Below are 19195 nucleotides of genomic sequence, written 5' to 3' on the forward strand. Positions count from 1 at the left end.
TTGGTTATTGTTCATCTGTATTTAACCTTTAGTAAATGGGCTACCTAACCCCATTTTTTTTTTAATTAATTGGGTGGTACAGACACTGCTTGTCTTATTTTAAAACATTAATGAGATGAACCTTTGGTCTGTCACCCCTATAGCTAATCCTCACACACACACACACACACTGTCATTTGCCTTTCAAGTCTTGCGTCACTCTTTGTCACAGAAAAGCATCTGGCCTTTCATGAAAACTTTTCCCTTTTCCTTTATGATTTTTGCTCCTGGTTCATGTTAGGCTTCCGAATGCTTTTCTAAGCCCAAATTATGCAGAAGATTCACCTACATGTTCTAGTTTTGTTGTTTCGAGGTTTTTAAAATTTCGATCCTAAGCTCTTCCTCTTCCCAGTCAAGTCACCTTGGCAAGTTCCCTTTCTTCGTTAGTAAGGCAGGAGCCACAGTTGGCCCTTCCTGGGGGCTGGGATGGTTCACCCGTAAGCCCGCAGCACAGGGAAAGGGCTTCCTCGGTGCTCACCAGGGAAGTCAGAGCACACTAAACTCTCATCAGTTATTACCACGTCCTTTAGGTCTCCAGCTATCAAATCTTTTTTTTTTAAAATATGTCTTTTTTTTTTAGAGAGAGAGAGAGATAGAGAGAGGGAGGGAGAATTTTTAATATTTATTTTTTAGTTCTCGGCGGACACAACATCTTTGTCTGTATGTGGTGCTGAGGATGGAACCTGGGCCGCACGCATGCCAGGCGAGCGCGCTACCGCTTGAGCCACATCCCCAGCCCCAGCTATCAAATCTTGGTGCAAAGAAGGAAGTCCTCATCTGATTACCTTCCTTCAGACAGTGCCTCCATCTTTTCAAGAATTCTGCGACAAGATCCAATTTCAAGATAAGAAAGAAAAAAAGAGAAGACCTTTGTTTTTAGGAACTTTCCCTAGTTTTACCAGGGATGAGACCCAAGCCTCGTCCTTGGCAGGCAGGCAAATGCTCTACTGCTGAGCTATGTCCCAGGGCCTTTTTTTATTTTTTATTTTGAGACAGGATCTCACTAACCTGCCCAGGCTGGCCCTGAACTCGTGATCCTCCTGCCTCAGCCTCCTGAGCAGCTGGGATGACAGGTGTGCGCCACTGCGCCCGGCAGGAAGATTTCTGAAAGTCATCATTTACTGGTATTTTTCTGACTCACCTAGAAGTCTTACTTTTAAAGCACCACCAAATATAACAATGGTGACTCTTAGACAGGAGGGCGAGATGGGACGAGCCTGCGCAATGGGTGGTGTGTGTGTGTGCTCAAGCGTGTTAGCACCTGGGTGTGTGTGCCCAAGTGTGCTTGGGGATGATGAGAAGGAAAAAAAGAGTACTGCTATTTGGCCCAGGGTATACTGCCCAGTAGAGGAAGAGTATCTCCTGTTCTTTTGAGACATTAAGAAGAAAGTGACAGGGAGAGGGGAGGGGACAGTTTAACAAATCACAATAATAAAATTGTGAATGGGACAGATCTCCCCAAGTGTCCACTCTTTTCCAGTGTGTGTGTGTGTGTGTGGCAGGGGGGGTGGTTGTAGCTGTATGAACTCCTGGCTGAAGTCATACTTAACCAATTCTTTCACCTGGTGACCTTGTGGGCACCAACGTTATAGTAAGAAAAGCTACAAAGAAGTCAAACTGTCAACCAAATCCTGAAAATGTACTGTGGACTCATGATACAGCCTCAGCCTCTTCATCAACCAGCCGTCTGCGAAACACGTTGCTCTGTGCTGCCCGCTGCCTCAGAACACAGGAAGCATCAAAGACCCCCACGTGGTCTCTTCAGGACCCAAGGTCACCCAAGAGCAAGGAGGCTTTCTAGCATTTTGATTGGTTCGCTTCTATTTTTTAAAAGTCCCCGTTCTCAGCATAGGAAAGAATGACCTGCCCATGGCTCTCTGAACCTCCATTTACAAGAAGAGAAGCTGCTCACGCTGGTGGTGGGAATCAGAATCCACACAGTGCATGGGTGGGCCCCCTGAAATTTGCAATCTCCTCACCCTAAATGTTTCCCAACTACAGTTTATACTCAGAACAAAGTGCTGTTTTTCTAGGGGAAAGCCCTCGGGGAACGTTCAGAAGTCCTGCGGGAATGGGAGGGCCTATGAGCATTTGTCCCCATCCCAGGCAAACCAAGCACAGCCACCACATTGCCAAACCCAAGCGCCCTGTGGCTTTTCAGTCAGGACCAATGCCAGCGGGAGGCGGCCCTCTGCAGCCAAGCCTGATGTTTGGTGAGTTCACAGGGCGAGCCTGACCTCACTGTTAATGACCATGACCGTGATGCCAATTTCCTCTGGGGTTTATGATCAGACCTCCTATAACCACGCGGGCAAGCCTTAGAACACAGACATGCCCAGAGAAACTCATAACAGTGTCAGAACCATCAAGAGAGCACCTGTGTAAAATTTCTACAAGCAAAATCACAGACGTGAGTCACCCAGCCCTGAATCACATATGACACAGATCTGTGGGGAGAGAACAGCCTTGGGCTCCCGCTCTCACACAGTCTGCCCTCTGGGAGCAGCAACAGACTCGAAGGTGCCAGGCTGTGTCCTGGGAGCTGGGTAACCAAGGCCATCCTCCCTGCACAGCAAGGCCCCAAGAGCAGGGCTCCAAAGGACAGGAACCAGGGTGAAGGGAAAGCGCATCTACCATTCATCTGATGAGTGATGAGGGGAGTGTAAGACACAGCGGGCTGTGTCCTAGGAAGAGGGAGAAGGAAGCGGGTGGTGTGCCCCCCTGTGTGGCTGGCGATCTGCACTGAACGCAGCAGACACGTATACAGCATGGCTGGATGAAACACCACGCAGAGGACACACTGGCTCAAATTGACCTACACACAGAACAGTTCTGGTTGTCTAAAGTCACTGCTGGGTAGAGGAGCTGAGGTTTGAACACTGCTATGGTGTGGATTTCCATTCCCCCAGACTCCCATGTGTGAAAGGCTGGGGCTACTGGGAGGTGGTAGACTCTTTAACAGGGCAGGCCTAGCAGGGGGTCCTGAGCTCACTGTGGGCACGTCCCTGAGGGCATTGTAGGACCACAGTCTCCTCCTCCTCCTCCTCCACAACTCCTGCCATGATGCATTGCCTCACCACAGGCCCAGAGCACTGGGGCCAATCCACATGGAGAACCACCAGAACTGAAAGCCAAAATAAACCTTTTCTCTTTACAAGCCAATTATCTCAGGTATTTTGCTACAATGACAGAAAGCTGACTAATACAATCAATCAATAATTTTATCAGTTTAAACAGAACTCCTAATTTTCCTTCTGTCCCTCCTACCTTTGAAATGAGACGAGAAAAAGAAAAAGACTATGCTCAACATCTGTGATTCAGAAATCCTGAGCCTCCTATCCTTCTGTGAAGGTGTTTTTCCACTTCTAAACCAGGCTGACAGCCACAGAGATTTTGATGAGTCTGGACTTGGCAGGTGGCCCAGCTCCCAATCAAAGCACCTGGAAAGTGCAAGAGCAGACAGGCTCTGCACACATACCTCAAAGGGTGAGAGTGCTGGATAAGTGGATAAGGCTGAAATAAATTCCTTTCTCAAACACCTTTGGTGGGTGGAAGTGTAGCTCTCAAAAATTCACATCTAATTCACATCTATGACTTGAGACCAGGGTTATGTCGGATGCCCCAACCTACAGAATTCAGATAAAGGCACTGAGGAGTGGCTTGGTGACGCAGGATGTGACTTTTAATCACCCGCAGAGAGTGCCTCCAAGGGGGCCTGGGAACAGGAGCCTGGATAGGGCCCCCGGTGTGGCGGGAAATCATGGGGCCATTTTCCACAGGGTTTCCAAAAGCTATGAGCACGGCGGTCCCTGTGGGTCTCATTGCGGCTTGCCTGGTGTTTGCACCCCAGGGACAGCACTGGGCTGGCAGGAGCGCAGCTGGTGTTCTGTTGCTGGATGAGGCAGTGGCTCACCGAGGACAGGGCCACGCCACTGCTGCCCTGGCCACTGGTGCCAAGGACGAAAGAAGAAAACAAAGCCCCCTTGCCCCCGAAGACGGCCCTGGAGCTCATGGTGGAGTCCCCGGGAGAGGGCTCTGCTCCTTGTCCCCGTGCCCAGGCCGCTGAGCTCTAGGAGTCTCCCATACCGCATGCCCTGGAGGGGAGGTTAGAACAAAGCCCAACCCAAACGCAGCACGCCCCACTCCAGAGAGCCTGCGCCAGAGGGAGAAGGCTGTCCTGGCTGGGTTCCACGCGGAGCACTCCCACGTGACCTCCTTCACATCACCTCTCTTGTGAGAGGAGAGAGGGGCGCCGGGGAGGAGGTGAATCCACTCTTCACTAGCACACAGCAAAGTCACTGCTACCCCACGGGTCCCACTGCCTTCAGCTCTCACGGGCAGCAGAGCCTCTGAACCGCAGCTTCCTCATCCATGACATGGGGACGATAGCAGTTCCCAGCTAACTGGGTGCTTTGATGATGATATTATGTCCCGTGGGTAATGGGATCAGCGCGGGGCTGGGCGTCTATTTTGTGCTGTGGTTACTGTTCCCTACTCCCCCAAATACACTGAATTAGCGGAAGTGCTGTCTCTGGAGCCAACTGGTAGTCTAAGGAAAGTGAAAGAAGATTGGGTAGGAGGAAACACGCGAGTGGAGGTGAGAACAGAACAGACATATCTATGCCATGAAACATCACACAGGTGGACGATACACATACACTCTTTTTAAAAAAGCTAATGAGATTAGATTAGCTCACTTATTTTGGACATCTTTGAAGACTAAAAGAAAAAAATTTTTTTTCTTGGTACTGGAGATTGAACTCAGGGTGCTTACCTCTGAGCTACATCCCAGCCGTTTTTATCCTGTCTCACTGAGACTGCCCTTGAACTTGGGATTCTCCTGCCTCAGCCTCCCAAGTTGCTGGGATTACAGGTGTGTGCCACCACAACCTGCGGAGTTATGTTTTTGTAAAGGGTCAGTTGAGTTTGCTCCTGAACTGGTTTATGTCCACTGTGCTCTGTAATTACATAATTTAATTAACAAATGCAAAAAGAGAGTTGCTGATTCTAAGAAAACTTAGTTGAATGCTTAATAAAGGTGAGTCATGAAAGAATTGTCAAATCAGGTATGGGTGAGACAATTTATAACAGGCTGTAAAAGGGCCAGATGTGGTGGTGCATGCTTGTGATCCCAGAAACTTGGGAGGCTGAGGCAGGAGGTTCACAAGATGGAGGCCAGCCTGGGCAACTTAGTGAGAAACTGTCTCAAAATAAAAACAAAAAGGGCTGGGGATGTGGCTCATGGTAGAGCTCCCCTGGATTCAGTCCCCAGTACTTGGGGGGGGGGGTGGGGGTGGGGAGGGAAGACTATAAAAGACAAATAAAAATCTAAAAGGATTCTATATTCAGATTTTTTTTTCACAAACATCTTTTAGGATAACATATATCATTTATAACGAATTTTTTTTTTTAATAATGTTCAAATTTAAATTTTGGTTTAAACTGAAGAGCTGACTATTCTCAGTGTGTCCTCTGTGCAGGAACCTTGCTGAGCACCTCGGACACATACTCTGGTTCCCTCTGTCCCCGTCAGACCAAGGACGTGCTGCTCTCGGTCCTTCCGGCCACACAGCTGGGAGGTGCCAGGGCCAAGACGTGAGCCCAGGATGTCTGACGCCAGTGCCTCTGCCCTTCACCCTGGAACCCGGGACAACACCTTATGGTCTAACCAATTAATGCTGTGGAATGAACTCCACTGAGAACCAGTTCCTCCTGACTTTGTTGATTTCTGGAATGTCAACTTTGGTAGACATGTGTCGTCTCCTTACTAGTCCTGCTTTGGTTAAGCAACAACAAACCATTTCACCTCTGAGCATATAAAGTCCCCATCGTGGGGACACAGACACCCCTGGCTGCCTTCCCCACAGCACAGCCCTGGGCCTGGAGGTGCTCATCCATCCTCCCCAGCAGAAAGCAACGTGAGCACAGCAAGAATCCCACGGGCGACCTTCCTCCTGAGTCGCAGGGTATTAACAATGCCGGAAAACACATGGCTTCGGCCACGCTGAGCCCCATACCATATGGCAAGAACTGTTACGTAATTTCTGAGTCCACAGTTCAGACTCTCGGGGGCCAGGGAAGGTTCACATCCACCCTGACCCCAGCTATGCTGTGGCACAGGCTTTTGTATCTGGTGTGAAGATTTATAGAAAACCAGGAAGGAAATGAAAACCGAGGTTACTGGATGTCACTGTCATCTACCAACACGAAACAACATTTTAGGAGATCTTTTTTTTTATACACGTGTTGTTATACATGTCCAGAATGTCGTAATTGCAATCAGCAGTGATGGAAACATTTACGAAAAGCACTTGGGGTTTATTAGCCCTGACTCTGACATGGTAACTTTATCACCTCTAACTCGGACCTCGCCATGTGCGCAGGCACACGCGAGGATGCGGGCTCATGGGGTGATGCCATGCTTGGGGCCCAGCGCTGCCGGCTGCTCAGGGTCTTCTCAGTCCAAGCACAAGCATTTCTGCTTCAGACTCAGGCTTATCTGCCAAACTCGCTCAGAACTACCTAGTCAAAGGGCAATACAGGGAAGAGGCAATACATTTAAATGAAAAATGCCTCAAAGCATGATTCAGTGCAAGGCGAAGTGCTTAACAAAAAAGGCTTTGATTTGCATCTGAGAAGTCCGCTGGCGCAGCTGGACAGTCAGCATAAAATGTCCCCCCTCCACCCCGCGCCTTTTTTTGAAACTGAGATTCAACTCAGGAGTACTTTACCACCGAGCTACATCCCCAGCCCTTATTTATTTATTTATTTATTTTGCAACAGGGTCTTTCTAAGTTGCTGAGGTTGGCCTTGAATTTGTGATCCTCCTGAGTCATTGGGATTATAGGCAAGTGCCACTGAGCCCATTTCTAATGTGTTTCTTTCTTTTTCTTTTTTTGTTTTAAATCAGAGAGCTGGAAGGGATCTAAGATCATACCAGACCAGTATCTTCTCTGGTCACAGATGAAGAAAGAGACCCACAAAGGTTATCTTGCCCAAAGTCTAGCAGATTATGATAAAACCAGGTCTCATTAAATCCCAGTATGATGCACTTTCTTTCCAAAGTACGGATGCTACTACTACCCCGGCTACCCCGGTTACTGTCACAATGAGATGACGATAAAGATGATAATGCACATCAAGGGAGGGCGACCATGCGCCAGAGACTGCCTTATCACCTCCAGTTACTGCGCGGGGAAGCAGAGGTCAGCGAGAGGCAGTGCCTCACGCTGACAGAGGGCGTGGGGCGGAGACTGTACCAAATAGTCTGGTGTAAAAGCCCATTTCCTTGGCGGCTCCACGCAGTAGGGGACTGTATGCTTCTGCAGGGAGAAGACCGGAGGAGAGGCTCTTGCTCTAGCTTTTAACCAACAGCAGAGCGCGATCGGGAACACGGCATTTTCACACACCACATGAACGTGGAGAGCTCTAGCCTCCCCTGGCCTCCCCTGGCCCTCCCAGTCCACTCGCTCATCTTCTCCCTCCCCAGTTTTGAGAGCGGCTTTGAGTGGCCGGGTACCATAATGGTATCAATGATGCCATTATCCAGGGAGCCTGACAAGTAGGTTGGTTTCAGGAAATGTGGGCTCCCCCTTCCGTTTCCTCCAATTCCCACCAGAGAATGGAAGCTTCTATCTTAATGTGTCTATTCACTGCTAAAAACTGAATTCTTTTTAAATGAAGAAAAAAGGAAAATCGAGTTAGTATGAAAACCAAACAACTAACCTACTATTAATGCATTTACTAGACAGATCATTTATGGCGGATGAAAACTTGAGAGACACACAACCAAGAATCTCACTTTTTTGGTAAATATACAAAGGGTCTCTCTATGAGCCAAGAGACTCTCCCTCAGGTTTAACTGAAACATAATCTTGATGTGATCCTATAGTTAAAAATTTAGTCAGATGTAGCCTATCAGCCTATGAGAAATCACTTCTGTCTTTTGACGTATTCCCAAACATGCTATTTGTAATGAAGCGCTACAGAAATCTCTTAAGTCCCACCATTGAATTTTATCAGCTGTACTTAATGAAGTTACATCTTGTTTAAAAAAAAAAAAAAAGAAAAGAAAAGAAAAGGTTTGTCCTCTATGCTGGGACATGAATGACCCATTGCAGAAGTGCTGAAGTGGCCTCTGTGGGCCACCGTAGAAGATGTGATTCCAGCAGATGCAGATAAGAAAGAAGACTATCTTCCTGAAGCAGGATTCTAACCACATGGCTCCAAGAGTCCTTGTTTTTTACTTTATCAGTACCATCTTCTTAGTTTAGCTTCCAGGACTTCCTGTTATCTGGCCTCGATCAACATGTACAAATAGGTCTCCCACAGCATCCCCCCAACATGCAGCTTCTGCTCAGCCCATTTTTGCATCTTCCCTTATGGAAAAGTGGGATGAAGTATCATTTATGGGTACCTCCACTAAGCAGCAAGCAAAGCCACCTATTTACCACGACCACAACCTTATGACACAGGTGCAGTCATTTTCATCTTACAGAAAAGAAATGGTAGCTCCAGGAAATTCATCGTCCAAGAGAATCAAAGCACAAGCCCCGAGATGCAAACCGGGTCTGACCTCCAAGTCGCCGAGCCTGCCTTGACCCCACGTCACCTCCTCACCTGGTGCCGTCTGCACCTGCCTTTGACTGAGCTTTATGTTCCACTTTTCCTTTTTAAATTGCTAAGTAAAAATTTTACATATTTATGGCGCACAACATAATACGCGTGCCTTATTTTACCACATGATCACTGAAGATTTTTTATGCCCGATTTATTGCAAAAAAAAAAAAAAAAAGTGGAGAGTGACCATTAGGTGAAGCTTTTCCAAAAAAGAAATCATGTCAGTATCACTTAAAAATCAGCTATAACTAAACTGTCTTGGGTGCAAGATTAGGACGCACGGACACTTGTGACTGTACATCACACGGTGACGATGACTATGCAGAGAAGCAGAGTACAGGGTGGAAAGGCTGAATCAGGCTGACGTCACAGCGCCTCAGCTACTTCTCAGTTTTCCTCCTCAGCTCAGCCTTTATGCTCCGTGTCAGTCCCCTCACCATGGTTTCCCTGTAAATCTCCACCTGTCCGTATTCAATCTCTCTTTGGATTTTCCATGGTGCTTAAAACCTACAAAATGTAGAGTTTCAATATTATCTAAAAATGCTGTTTGATAATGCACTGCTTTTGCTTCCACATATATTTTTAGACTTCTCAAGGGCTCCCCGGGCTCCACGCGCAGCAGGGGTTCATGAATCCTGCAGGGATTATTCTGAGGTGTTCTGGCTTCCTGGCTGTATGAGAGGCCAGGCTGAGGCACGGGCTGGTGGTGGGAGGTCACAAACCAGGGCGTGGGAGGGCAGGCTGGGCCTATCTGATCAAGAACCTCCAGCGCAGTCCAAGGAGCATGGATCCCAGGTGATGAGCGTCCCTGGAAAGTATGTGGGGACTGCACAGGAGAAGCTCCAGCCCAGGCAGAGGTGTCTGGCCGCATCGTGGACAACCGCAACTGAACAGTGAGAGACACTGGGCTCTGCGTGACTATAGCACTTGCCCCCATTGGTCTCTGCCACTGTAGGAAATATTTCACTTGAGTCGATTTAAATCTAACAGCACGCATCCAGAACAAAAATACACACAGTGCTACTAGTCAAGACTCCACACTCTGTAGAATTCATCATCTAAAATCCCAAAAGGATGATTAAAAAAAAAAAAAGACAGTTACCACCAACATTAATCACTAGTCACCTGAAATCGTAGGACTGATGTTTGGACAGGCTAACAGAAGGAATCTTCCTGGTTCGTGATGATTAATATTTGAAAATATTATACGTCAAATATTTTCTCAACAAGTTTGCTTTAGGGGGCAAGGAAAATGTGTGAGATAATCATAGTCACCTTGATTTAGGTGTTCCTCACTCCATATATATATATTTCAAAACACCATGCGGTAAGTGAAAAATATATGCAACCTCCGTCAATTAAAAGTTACACAAAAATAGTTACGGACACAATTAGAAGGAAAGGAACCAATGACTTTCTTCACCAAAACAAATACTTCCCTCCCTAATTAAAGCAAATGTGACGGATGCCTAGCAGGGCCAAGATTCACCAGGGCCACCAGTTGTGTAACACAGCAGCAGGCAGGGGTGCCACGTGGAATGGGATGAACACGTCAATGGCTGTAAAAGTGGGGTTGGGGCAGCCTTTTCCTGAGGAGCATGGAATTCTGTCCCTGTGACCAGGGACCGCATTGCTTGGGACCTGAGTGGGTCCAGGAAACCAGCAGCCCCTGTGTTTTGCCCACACACGCAGACAGCGCAGGGGTTGCTGAAAGCCAGTGTCGGTGAAACCCACCACGGAGGACCCACGGTGGCTCCCTGTTACCCCCAGTCCTGAAGAGAGTGCTGCCCCTTTACAGGTGAAGAACTGGACGTTGACCTCCAAGGCTGCTCGGCAAGTGCGGGGCAAAGCCAGGGCTTGAAAACAGATCTACTGCCTTCTAAGCCCGAGTGCTAGAATTTGAAAGAGTAGGTGTGAATCATGTGGGGGAACAAAATTCCAGACATCATTAGAGAAAACAGATAGGAGGGAAGAAAGGCCAGAGGACCAGGTGCAAGGGCCCACTTACCGGCATATTTTGAGGTGTTAGACTCATCCATGGACCAAAAGCAATAATCAAAGGCAAACACCTGAGTGGGAGAAAAAACATCAAACTTGAAAATTAATTCTTTATGAGTAAATCTGGCTTCAAATAATAATAATGATGATGACAATAATAATGCACTACTGAAGATGAGCAGGTGCCCGCTGCATCTCCTGGACACCGCAGCGGGTGAGGTGCCACTCAACATCCCTTCCCATAGGAGAATAGCTGGTATGTGAATATAACTGCATGTCCAGAATCCAAACCCCAGACACCTTAGCCAGATTTAAATAAATAAATACACACACACACAATAAAAAACACAAAAACCTCCAATAACTCTCTTCCAGGTGTAGTCCGAGTGTCTGCTAAAACCTTTGGCTGGATATTTCCAGGCTTCTTAAGTAAGACTACAATGATAAACGTTCATTGAAACCGATTGTTTCTCCATAGTGAAGCTGAAAACTCCCCACACCCGCCTTCCTGGATAATTCACCTTTGCATGTGTTAACTTCCCAAATAGCTACTGAGCGTCTACTGTACACCAGGGCAACTGAGGCTTCTCCCTCCAACCACCATTTCCATGCACAGTACCACCACCACCTGGGTTCCAGCATCATTATCAAATGCTCAGAGCACTGTTGACCAAAGTGTGTTCCAAGGAGTGGTAGTTTCATGGGATAGTCCATGGGAAAAAACATTAACTCATCAGAAATGGTGCACATGTTACTCTGCTGGAGATTCTCAATGCAGTTCTTAACATTAAGAGCTCTGAAAAGTTCACCAGTAAAGAAAACCCATTTGATGGTTGGGCTGTTTTGATTTCCCTGGTTTGGTGAAATACCCTTTTGCGGGGAATACATATTACATGCCTTAAAACTAGTGTTTCTCAATATAGCCCTTATGGGGGCAGGAGCCCTATCTAACTCATCTTTGAAGTCTGCACTGCTCATCGTAGTTGCTTTAGAATTATTACTTGTCTAATGATCAATGGCACCAAAACTTTGCAAGGAAGCAAAGTGTTTTACGTCACAAAAGACTGAGTTACACTCCCACAATGTCACCACTCCACCCACTTCATTTTAATGCTTTTACAGCTGACTTAATTATAAAACTGCATCCCATTTACATCATGAACCCCAGATTCAAATTCAGTTTGGATACCTACACAAACATTCACTCTGGCCTTATGATACCCAAGTTCAAATGAACAGTATGAAACAGCTGTTTGGCTAACGGTCTGTGGAACACTGACTGCATTCCTGGCTTTTCCACCACCCAGGCATAGTCCAGCTAAACTTCCCGGCCCAGAGCAGGACTGAGATTCAACCCTTCTCCCAGGGGATGCAGATCCGTCTTCCAGAAAAGGAGTTTCCACAACCTCCCTTGAATGGACCTTGTAATACCTGTCATCCTGTCCCTTTGACTCCTGACAACTCCCCTTACTTTACTTGAAATGGTCAACAGGGGCTACTTTCCAGTATTTAAGTATCTTTATACTGTTGCTCTCTGGAATCTCAATGAATTTATTTAGTAGTTGCTTATATAAAAGGAGAATAACCATCCAGGTGTAGTGGTGCACACCTGTAAACCCAGTGACGGGGGAGGCTGAGGCAGGAGAACCTCAAGTTCAAGGTCAGCTTGGGACACTTAGCAGGACCCCTTGTACCATAAAAAGAGAAAAAGAAATAGAGAGGGGGTGGGGGGAGGGAGTGATGAGAGAAAAATAATCATTTATTTCCCATATATTAAGTTTCCCTGCCTGCCTACCTTAATCTTTTGGGGTGTGGTATTAGGGATTGAACCCAGAAACATGCTGTCACTGAGCTACATCGCAGCCCTTTTTATTTTTATGAGATAGGACCTCTCTAAATTGCCCAGGCTGGCCTCAAACTTGAGATCCTCCTGCATCAGCCTCCCAAGTTACTGGGACTCCAGGTGTGTACCACCACCCCTGGCTCCTTCACTAACTGGATACTGACGATTAGAGAGCTCTGGATTTATGATTGCGGTGAGGCTGTTTAAAATCAAACGAAATCCACCCCAGATGCTGTAGGTCTTCCTGTAGGAATCACTGCCAATTCTGTGACAATTTCTTTTTTTCTAACAGTTGAGTGCTTAAAGTTGCTTTTGCTAATAAAAAGATGAAAATTTCATTTTAAGCCTGTGCTCCATAAAATCCAGACAAATATTAAAAACCCAAAAAGGACCCCAATGTATGAGAAGGCAACTGTTATTTGTGGGCCAAATATCAACCTCTCTAGCTGAGGATGTCTTGAATTTCAAAATCCCTGAAAACAGGCATTTTAGCCTGGCAATCCCTCAATCCAGTCAAGTCGTATAGGTTATTATTTCAGTGTTTATAAGAAAGCAAGCCGAAGCCTGGAGATGTGAGTTATTTCCCTAAAACTCAAAGTAAATAATTAAGAAAAATCCTTATTTTTTTTCTTTACTCTTCAACTAGTAGTAATTCCCAACCCAACTTTCACATGGGGACTGGGACGGCACTTTGTAGCTCCCGTGCACTCATGCACACAGGGTCCCTTCTATGCCCCCGCTGTGTGGGTCCCACTCTAGTGGTGAGCTACTTTGTGGTCTGGGTACCTCACCATGCCTGACGACGTCCTGTCCAGCCCAGTCACTGTATATATATTTTTCTTTTCTTTTTTTAAAAAATATTTTTTTTAGATGTCGATGGACTTTTATTTTATTTTATTCATTTATTTATATGTAGTGCTGAGAATCGAACCCAGTGCCTCACATATGCCAGTCAAGCGCTGTGCCACTGAGCCACAACCCCAGCCCTGCATACATATATTTTTTTCAACTATTAACACAGAAAAGAGTATAGAACAGATGTGAGAACTCTGTGAATGAGCACAAGTGCAAGACACAGGATGGACTTTCAGATGTAAGTTTTGGGGGATCTGGGTTCCTTCGATGGTCAAACATGAGTTCAGTCCCTAGACCAACACTGGGGTCCTCTCTGGCACCAGCACACCCTGGTTGCAGTGGACAAACAAGTACGGCCCCACCACGCGCAGTCTGTACTCTGCCCGGGAATTATGGCAAGTGACTGTCACGAGAAAAATCATTTGTCACTACCAATTCTAGGGCAATTTTAAAGATGTTTTGGAAAACTTCTTTGTCTTAGGCAGTCTGATCATTTCTTTGCAATCTTGTTGGTACAATAAATTATTCACAAACTATTATCCTTTTTTTTTTTCATAGCCAAAATTTAATTAGAATTGAATGACACATGAATGACACATAAGGAGACATGATTTTCTCAGGACTTACAGTAGTCTTGATTTCCTAATACAACATCCATTGACATTTCAAAAGACATAAAATCGGCTTTTTAAGAGTTATTCTTTTTTGTTCACTTCAAGCAAAAAAGAATTTTTTTTTCAAAGTCACCACATTATATTAGAGAAACGTGTTATTTTAAGACTCTAACTCATTCCATTGGAATTCCTCAATATCTATTTAGTTATTCATTAAGAGTCACTAGCATCTGGACTGGACAGTGAGAGATGGAGGATTTCTTAATGCATACAACTAAGGAAAAAAATCAAACTGGAAATCACGTCTAAGTTTTATAATTCACCCACACAGACCAAAATTGCGAGAACACTTTCTTTCTTTCTTTCTTTCTTTTTTTAAAAAAAAACATTTATTCTTTAGTTGTAGGTGGACACAACTTAGTTTTTATGTGGTGCTGAGGATCGAACCCAGTGCCTCACTCAAGCTAGGCAAGAGCTTTTGCTCTGAGCCCCACCCCCAGCAACCCCACCACCACCCCAGAACACTTTCTTTAAAGGGCTTCCCACCTCTCCAACTAGCAAAAGAGCCAGAGCTACAGCTGTTCTCCAGTCCTCCTTACAATCTGAGAGCCATTATTTTCCTTGTTTTCAACAAAATTCCTCCCCACCGTCTCAGAATCCCGCTGCTGCCTCCACTCAGGTGAAGGCTCTGGCCAGTGTTGAATTCCCCGGAGCTTGCCACACACCTGCTGCACCTCCGTCTCCCTCTCAACAGCATGAGCTTAGCATCTCTGTGAACCACTGAACATCTAGTAAAGTTACCAAAGCTGCATTTAATGACACGTGTTGAGTGACACTCTGTGGCAATGGAGCCCCAGCACTTACGAGCAGGATGCACCAGGGTCAAATTCCACTCTTTTCAGCAAAATTCAATTTACAGTTTAAATATACGGAAGCAGAATCTTCTATGTTTCCTGGAGGAGTAGAAGGCACCGGCATTCTAAGGAACATCACCCATAATTGTTTTTCTGGTCCCTAAAAACCAAAAGTGAAGGCACTTCCAAAGGTGTCACCTCTGTGCCCTTCCAAGAATCCCTTCCTAGCTCTGTGCTTTCCTGTGTTCTCCACCTGCAAAATGCTTCTTCTAGAAAGCAATCTGCAAACACCCGTTTGCCACCTCTTTTTTTTTTTTTTTTTTTTGCTATAGGGAACTCAGAGATGCACTTAGGTATGTTTTGTGTCCTCTAGTTGCTTACAATCTAGCAAGGAAGACAAAACAGCAAAGCATTATTCCTGAAGATGCACATGTTGTTTCTAAAGCCACTCCAGTACCTCCCACGTCTCCCTCTCAGGCACAGTGTGGTTAAGCTAATACTCAGGTCCATATAGCTTCATTTGATGTGAAGAAACACTTTGAATAGACACATCAGATTTCTGCAGTGAGTCAAAGCCCACCCTGTGTCAACTGCTTTCTTCATTAAACTCTTCCAATGTCCTCTCAAATGTCACTCCCTTATGAAAACTTTATTTAAGGATACTGCTTCTTATTACTCTGGATCCCATACCTGCCTGACAAGATTTCATATGTGTGTGAACGTGTGTGTACACACACACATCTACGTAAGATTCCCTTTGTTCTACATTATTAGTTCCTAGAGGACAAACTCTTGGTTTTCCTAATCTTTCACTATTATGCCAAACAAAAATACTCTGAGAATTTACACCTTAGAGGAACTTGCTGATGAATTACCTCTGAATTTAATCCTGTAAAACTGTATTTTCACATATAATCACTGCTTCAAATAACAGCACAGAGCAGTGAGTGCAAATCCTCAGGGGCCTGGCCAGACTTGAAGAGGTCACTTCTGCTACAGGAGAGAAAAGACTGGTATCCCCTGTAGTCAGTATTTGTGTTCACTGGGTCTCAGTGCTTTGCCCAAAACACAGGCGCAAGCTACCCATTCATCTGAATATGTCTCTCTGGTCAGCCACCCCCACAGGTCACTGGGCCCCACCACTGACCACGAGGTATACTGAGGTATACTGAGCGCCGTGAGATGATGAAGGAGAAAATGAGAAACTGGAGAACTGTGCAATCCCTTTCTTCGGCAGTCCCTTTCTTCTACCCATCACCTCCCTGGCCAGCAAGCTGTACCTCACCCTTGTCCTTGTACCTTGTATTAGTTCCTAGAGGACAAAATCTTGGTTTCCAAACGCCACCTCCTCCAACACCTCTTTGACTTCCACTGTCGAGTAATTCTCCCCTTCTCTGTGCTACCTTGGACAACAGCACCACCCAACACACACTTACCTACCCGGATAAGTGCACGTAGTACATGAAGAGAGGATTGTGGGAACTTAAGCAAAATGCCTAGTACAATCCTCCGCACGGAGCTCAGCTCAGGGGGCACCTGCACCCCTACCCACACTAACATCAACCTCTGGGCCTCCTCCACAGCCGCCGCCCGCGGGCATTCCTTAGGCACCACCAGCCTAAGGGCTTTGCCCGCTCACCCAGCTGGGAGGTTTCCTGTGCAGGACACAGTAGGCAGGTGCTCTGTACTACTGGATTAAACACACAGAGAAAAGTGAAAAGGCAAAGAAAAAAGAAGAGTTGTTACAGACTGTTTAGTTCTGCGTCAAAATATCCATGCAACACACGCACTTCCCGGCTCCTGAATCCAAAATCCAAGGGGCTTCCCGTGGGGGATGCGTCTGCCCTGAGGACTCGCCCTGCTCTGTGAAGGAGCATCTCTCCTCTACGCTGTCTCCATCCTCTTTGAACAAGGGGCCCACTGTCCCCATCTGCCGCTTGCTGCTCCTCTCCCACTCTCCACTTGGAAAGCTCTGCAGAAATCTCCCTCCAAATCCCCCTTTCTCCAGTTGTAGGGATACTGGTTCATCAATGTCCTGTTTTGTGGTGACTTCTCTACTGTCGATTTGCAAGACTACACTTACAAGACAATGAACGTACTATGTTTCATTTCCTGTTGAAATTTCCCTTCTAATACCATGCTTCAATACTCGTCTCATTTTCATCTCTTTCCCCTAACATCTGAGACGCGAAGAGTCATTTAACAATGAAGAGCTGCACTTCACTCACCATGGAAAAGCCGGACTGAAATCACTCAGGCAGCCCGGCACCAAAAGCTTGCCCATCCCGGGACTGTCTGACCCGCGGCTGTTGGCAAATGTCACTCAGCTAGCAGACTCTGGCCTGCCAAGGGCCACAGAGAAGGAGCGCCAGAGCCATCACCCTTGCTGCTAGTTAGCTCTATTGTCAGACCTACCTTCCTGTTGACAAATCTGTCAAGTAACTGCTGTCTTTCTGTGATGTCATTAATCATTTCCTTTATATCTGTCTCTATCTACATACCAAACAATGTCTTGGGTTACACAGTTGACACTGCCTGACTGCGAAGGTGTCAATGCATCTCAGAGATTCACAGCAAACTGGCATCATTCTGAACTCAGTGAATTCACAACAGCTTCAGCAGGCAACTATGCGGTGAAATTACTGCTCTGGAATGTGGTTCGAAGTCCTCAAAGTGCAGAGACAATTTCCTTCAAAGAACTCATCCATGCTTGTATTCATTTATAAATTTGAAAACAGGAAAGAGTTCTCGCAGATCTAGACAACATTATAAAAAAAGAGCTTCCATTTAACACTATGCACATGTAAACTAATGGTGCTTAAGCAACGAAGCACTGACTCAATTTTGACTCTTTCAAATACCGTACGCCTTTCATGTTTAATCCTTCCTCGAGCATTTGCATGATCTGCCTCTCTGGTAGCTGAGGGCTGTCACAAATGCACAATCCGTGGTTATCTCTCATTCTTCCATGCTCTGATTACTCCTCAAAAATCTAGCCCCTCAAAGAACTTCCCCACCAGCACATTCAAAAGGTACTGCGAATATCTTCAAACACAGAATATCCCTTCTTCAACAAACAGCCAAAAAGATAAGCAGCAAGTGTCTAAGCAAGACCATATTATCCTACCCACCGTCTCTGACAAACGGCTACTGAGGCTCATTACAAAAGAAAAAATAAAACTCAGTCACCCAGACATCACCTGCCATGAAGGATACCTGGGTCAGTCCAGGGCATGCACTCAGGACCTTCCGTCAAGAGCCCATCTCCCCTTCTGGACCAGGTCAGCACACCCAGCCAGAGAGAAGGAGGCTGGGCTGATCCAAGGCCCCAGGTCCCCAGGGCCTAAAGAAGGCAGCTCAGGGGCTGTAAATATTGACTCTCACTAGAAGGAGCTGTCACGGAGGTCACTCTGCAGGGGATGATTCCAGGACTCTCAGGGTCCAGGAGGCTTTCGCTGTTCTGGACAGGGAGATGGAAATCTTTTCCTTTTGGGACCCATGACCCGAGAACCTGGTACCCCACTGGCTGCACCTAGAGGCATCCATAGGCATAAAGCCATGAGGGGGACATTGGCCCTGACACAGCCAGGCACAAGGAAAGCAGAGGGAGGTAGAGTCCGGAGAAATATCGAATATAGAAACAGCACTACGGTGCGCTGTTTCTGAACATTTTTATATTTAAAAAATAAATAAAACCTTGGGAAATGTTTTGAAATGTGGTTTAGGACAAAGTGTGATAAATTATATCACTGTTCCAAATCACTCACTGCAGTCCCGTAGAGGACCACCTGTTCCCACCTATTGTCATGTGACCTTTTAGTACCTGGAGTAAAGAGGGGGAATATAATTCCTGACCCTACTCATAAGAGGCTTGGTCGTGTGACCTGCTTTAGCCAATTAGTTGCAAAGTCTGACTGGCAGTTCTGAGCAACAACTTTACCTTCAGCCACCACCTGGTGTGCCCCCACCCTACCCCCCACCAACCCCCATCATATAGCAAGTCCTGGACAGGGGCTGTCCTTGAGACTGAAGCCCAGACTAAAGTCACATGATGCACAGTCACAGCCAACCTCAGCTGATATGTGACAACAGAGAATGGACTTTTGTGGTCTCAAGCCACTGAATGTTTAAGGTTGTTACTGCTGCATCGCCTAGCATAAGCTGGCTCGTGCAAAGCAGCTACTGTAAGGTAGATAGCTACCACTCGGCAGTCTATCCTGCGTCCTGCAGCCAGGCGAATTTCTTGCATGCACGGTTTTGATCACGTAACTTTTCAATACAAAAATCCTAAATGATCTTCGTAGCCCACCAGCTGAAGGTCTGACTCCAAAATACTCCGTAAGCTACTGCTGTCTCAGCTTTTAAGACACTAC

General features: G+C 46.3%; 1 protein-coding gene across 1 annotated transcript in view; it reads right to left on the minus strand.

Moving 5' to 3' along the window:
• Positions 1-19195, minus strand: part of Kif13a (kinesin family member 13A) — a 176777-nt gene that overhangs the window by 80591 nt on the left and 76991 nt on the right. The window contains 1 exon segment of the mRNA XM_076859246.1: positions 10667-10727. Coding sequence (XP_076715361.1) covers positions 10667-10727 — 61 coding nt within the window.

Source organism: Callospermophilus lateralis, chromosome 6, assembly GCF_048772815.1.
Source record: "Callospermophilus lateralis isolate mCalLat2 chromosome 6, mCalLat2.hap1, whole genome shotgun sequence".
NCBI classification, from domain to species: domain Eukaryota; kingdom Metazoa; phylum Chordata; class Mammalia; order Rodentia; family Sciuridae; genus Callospermophilus; species Callospermophilus lateralis.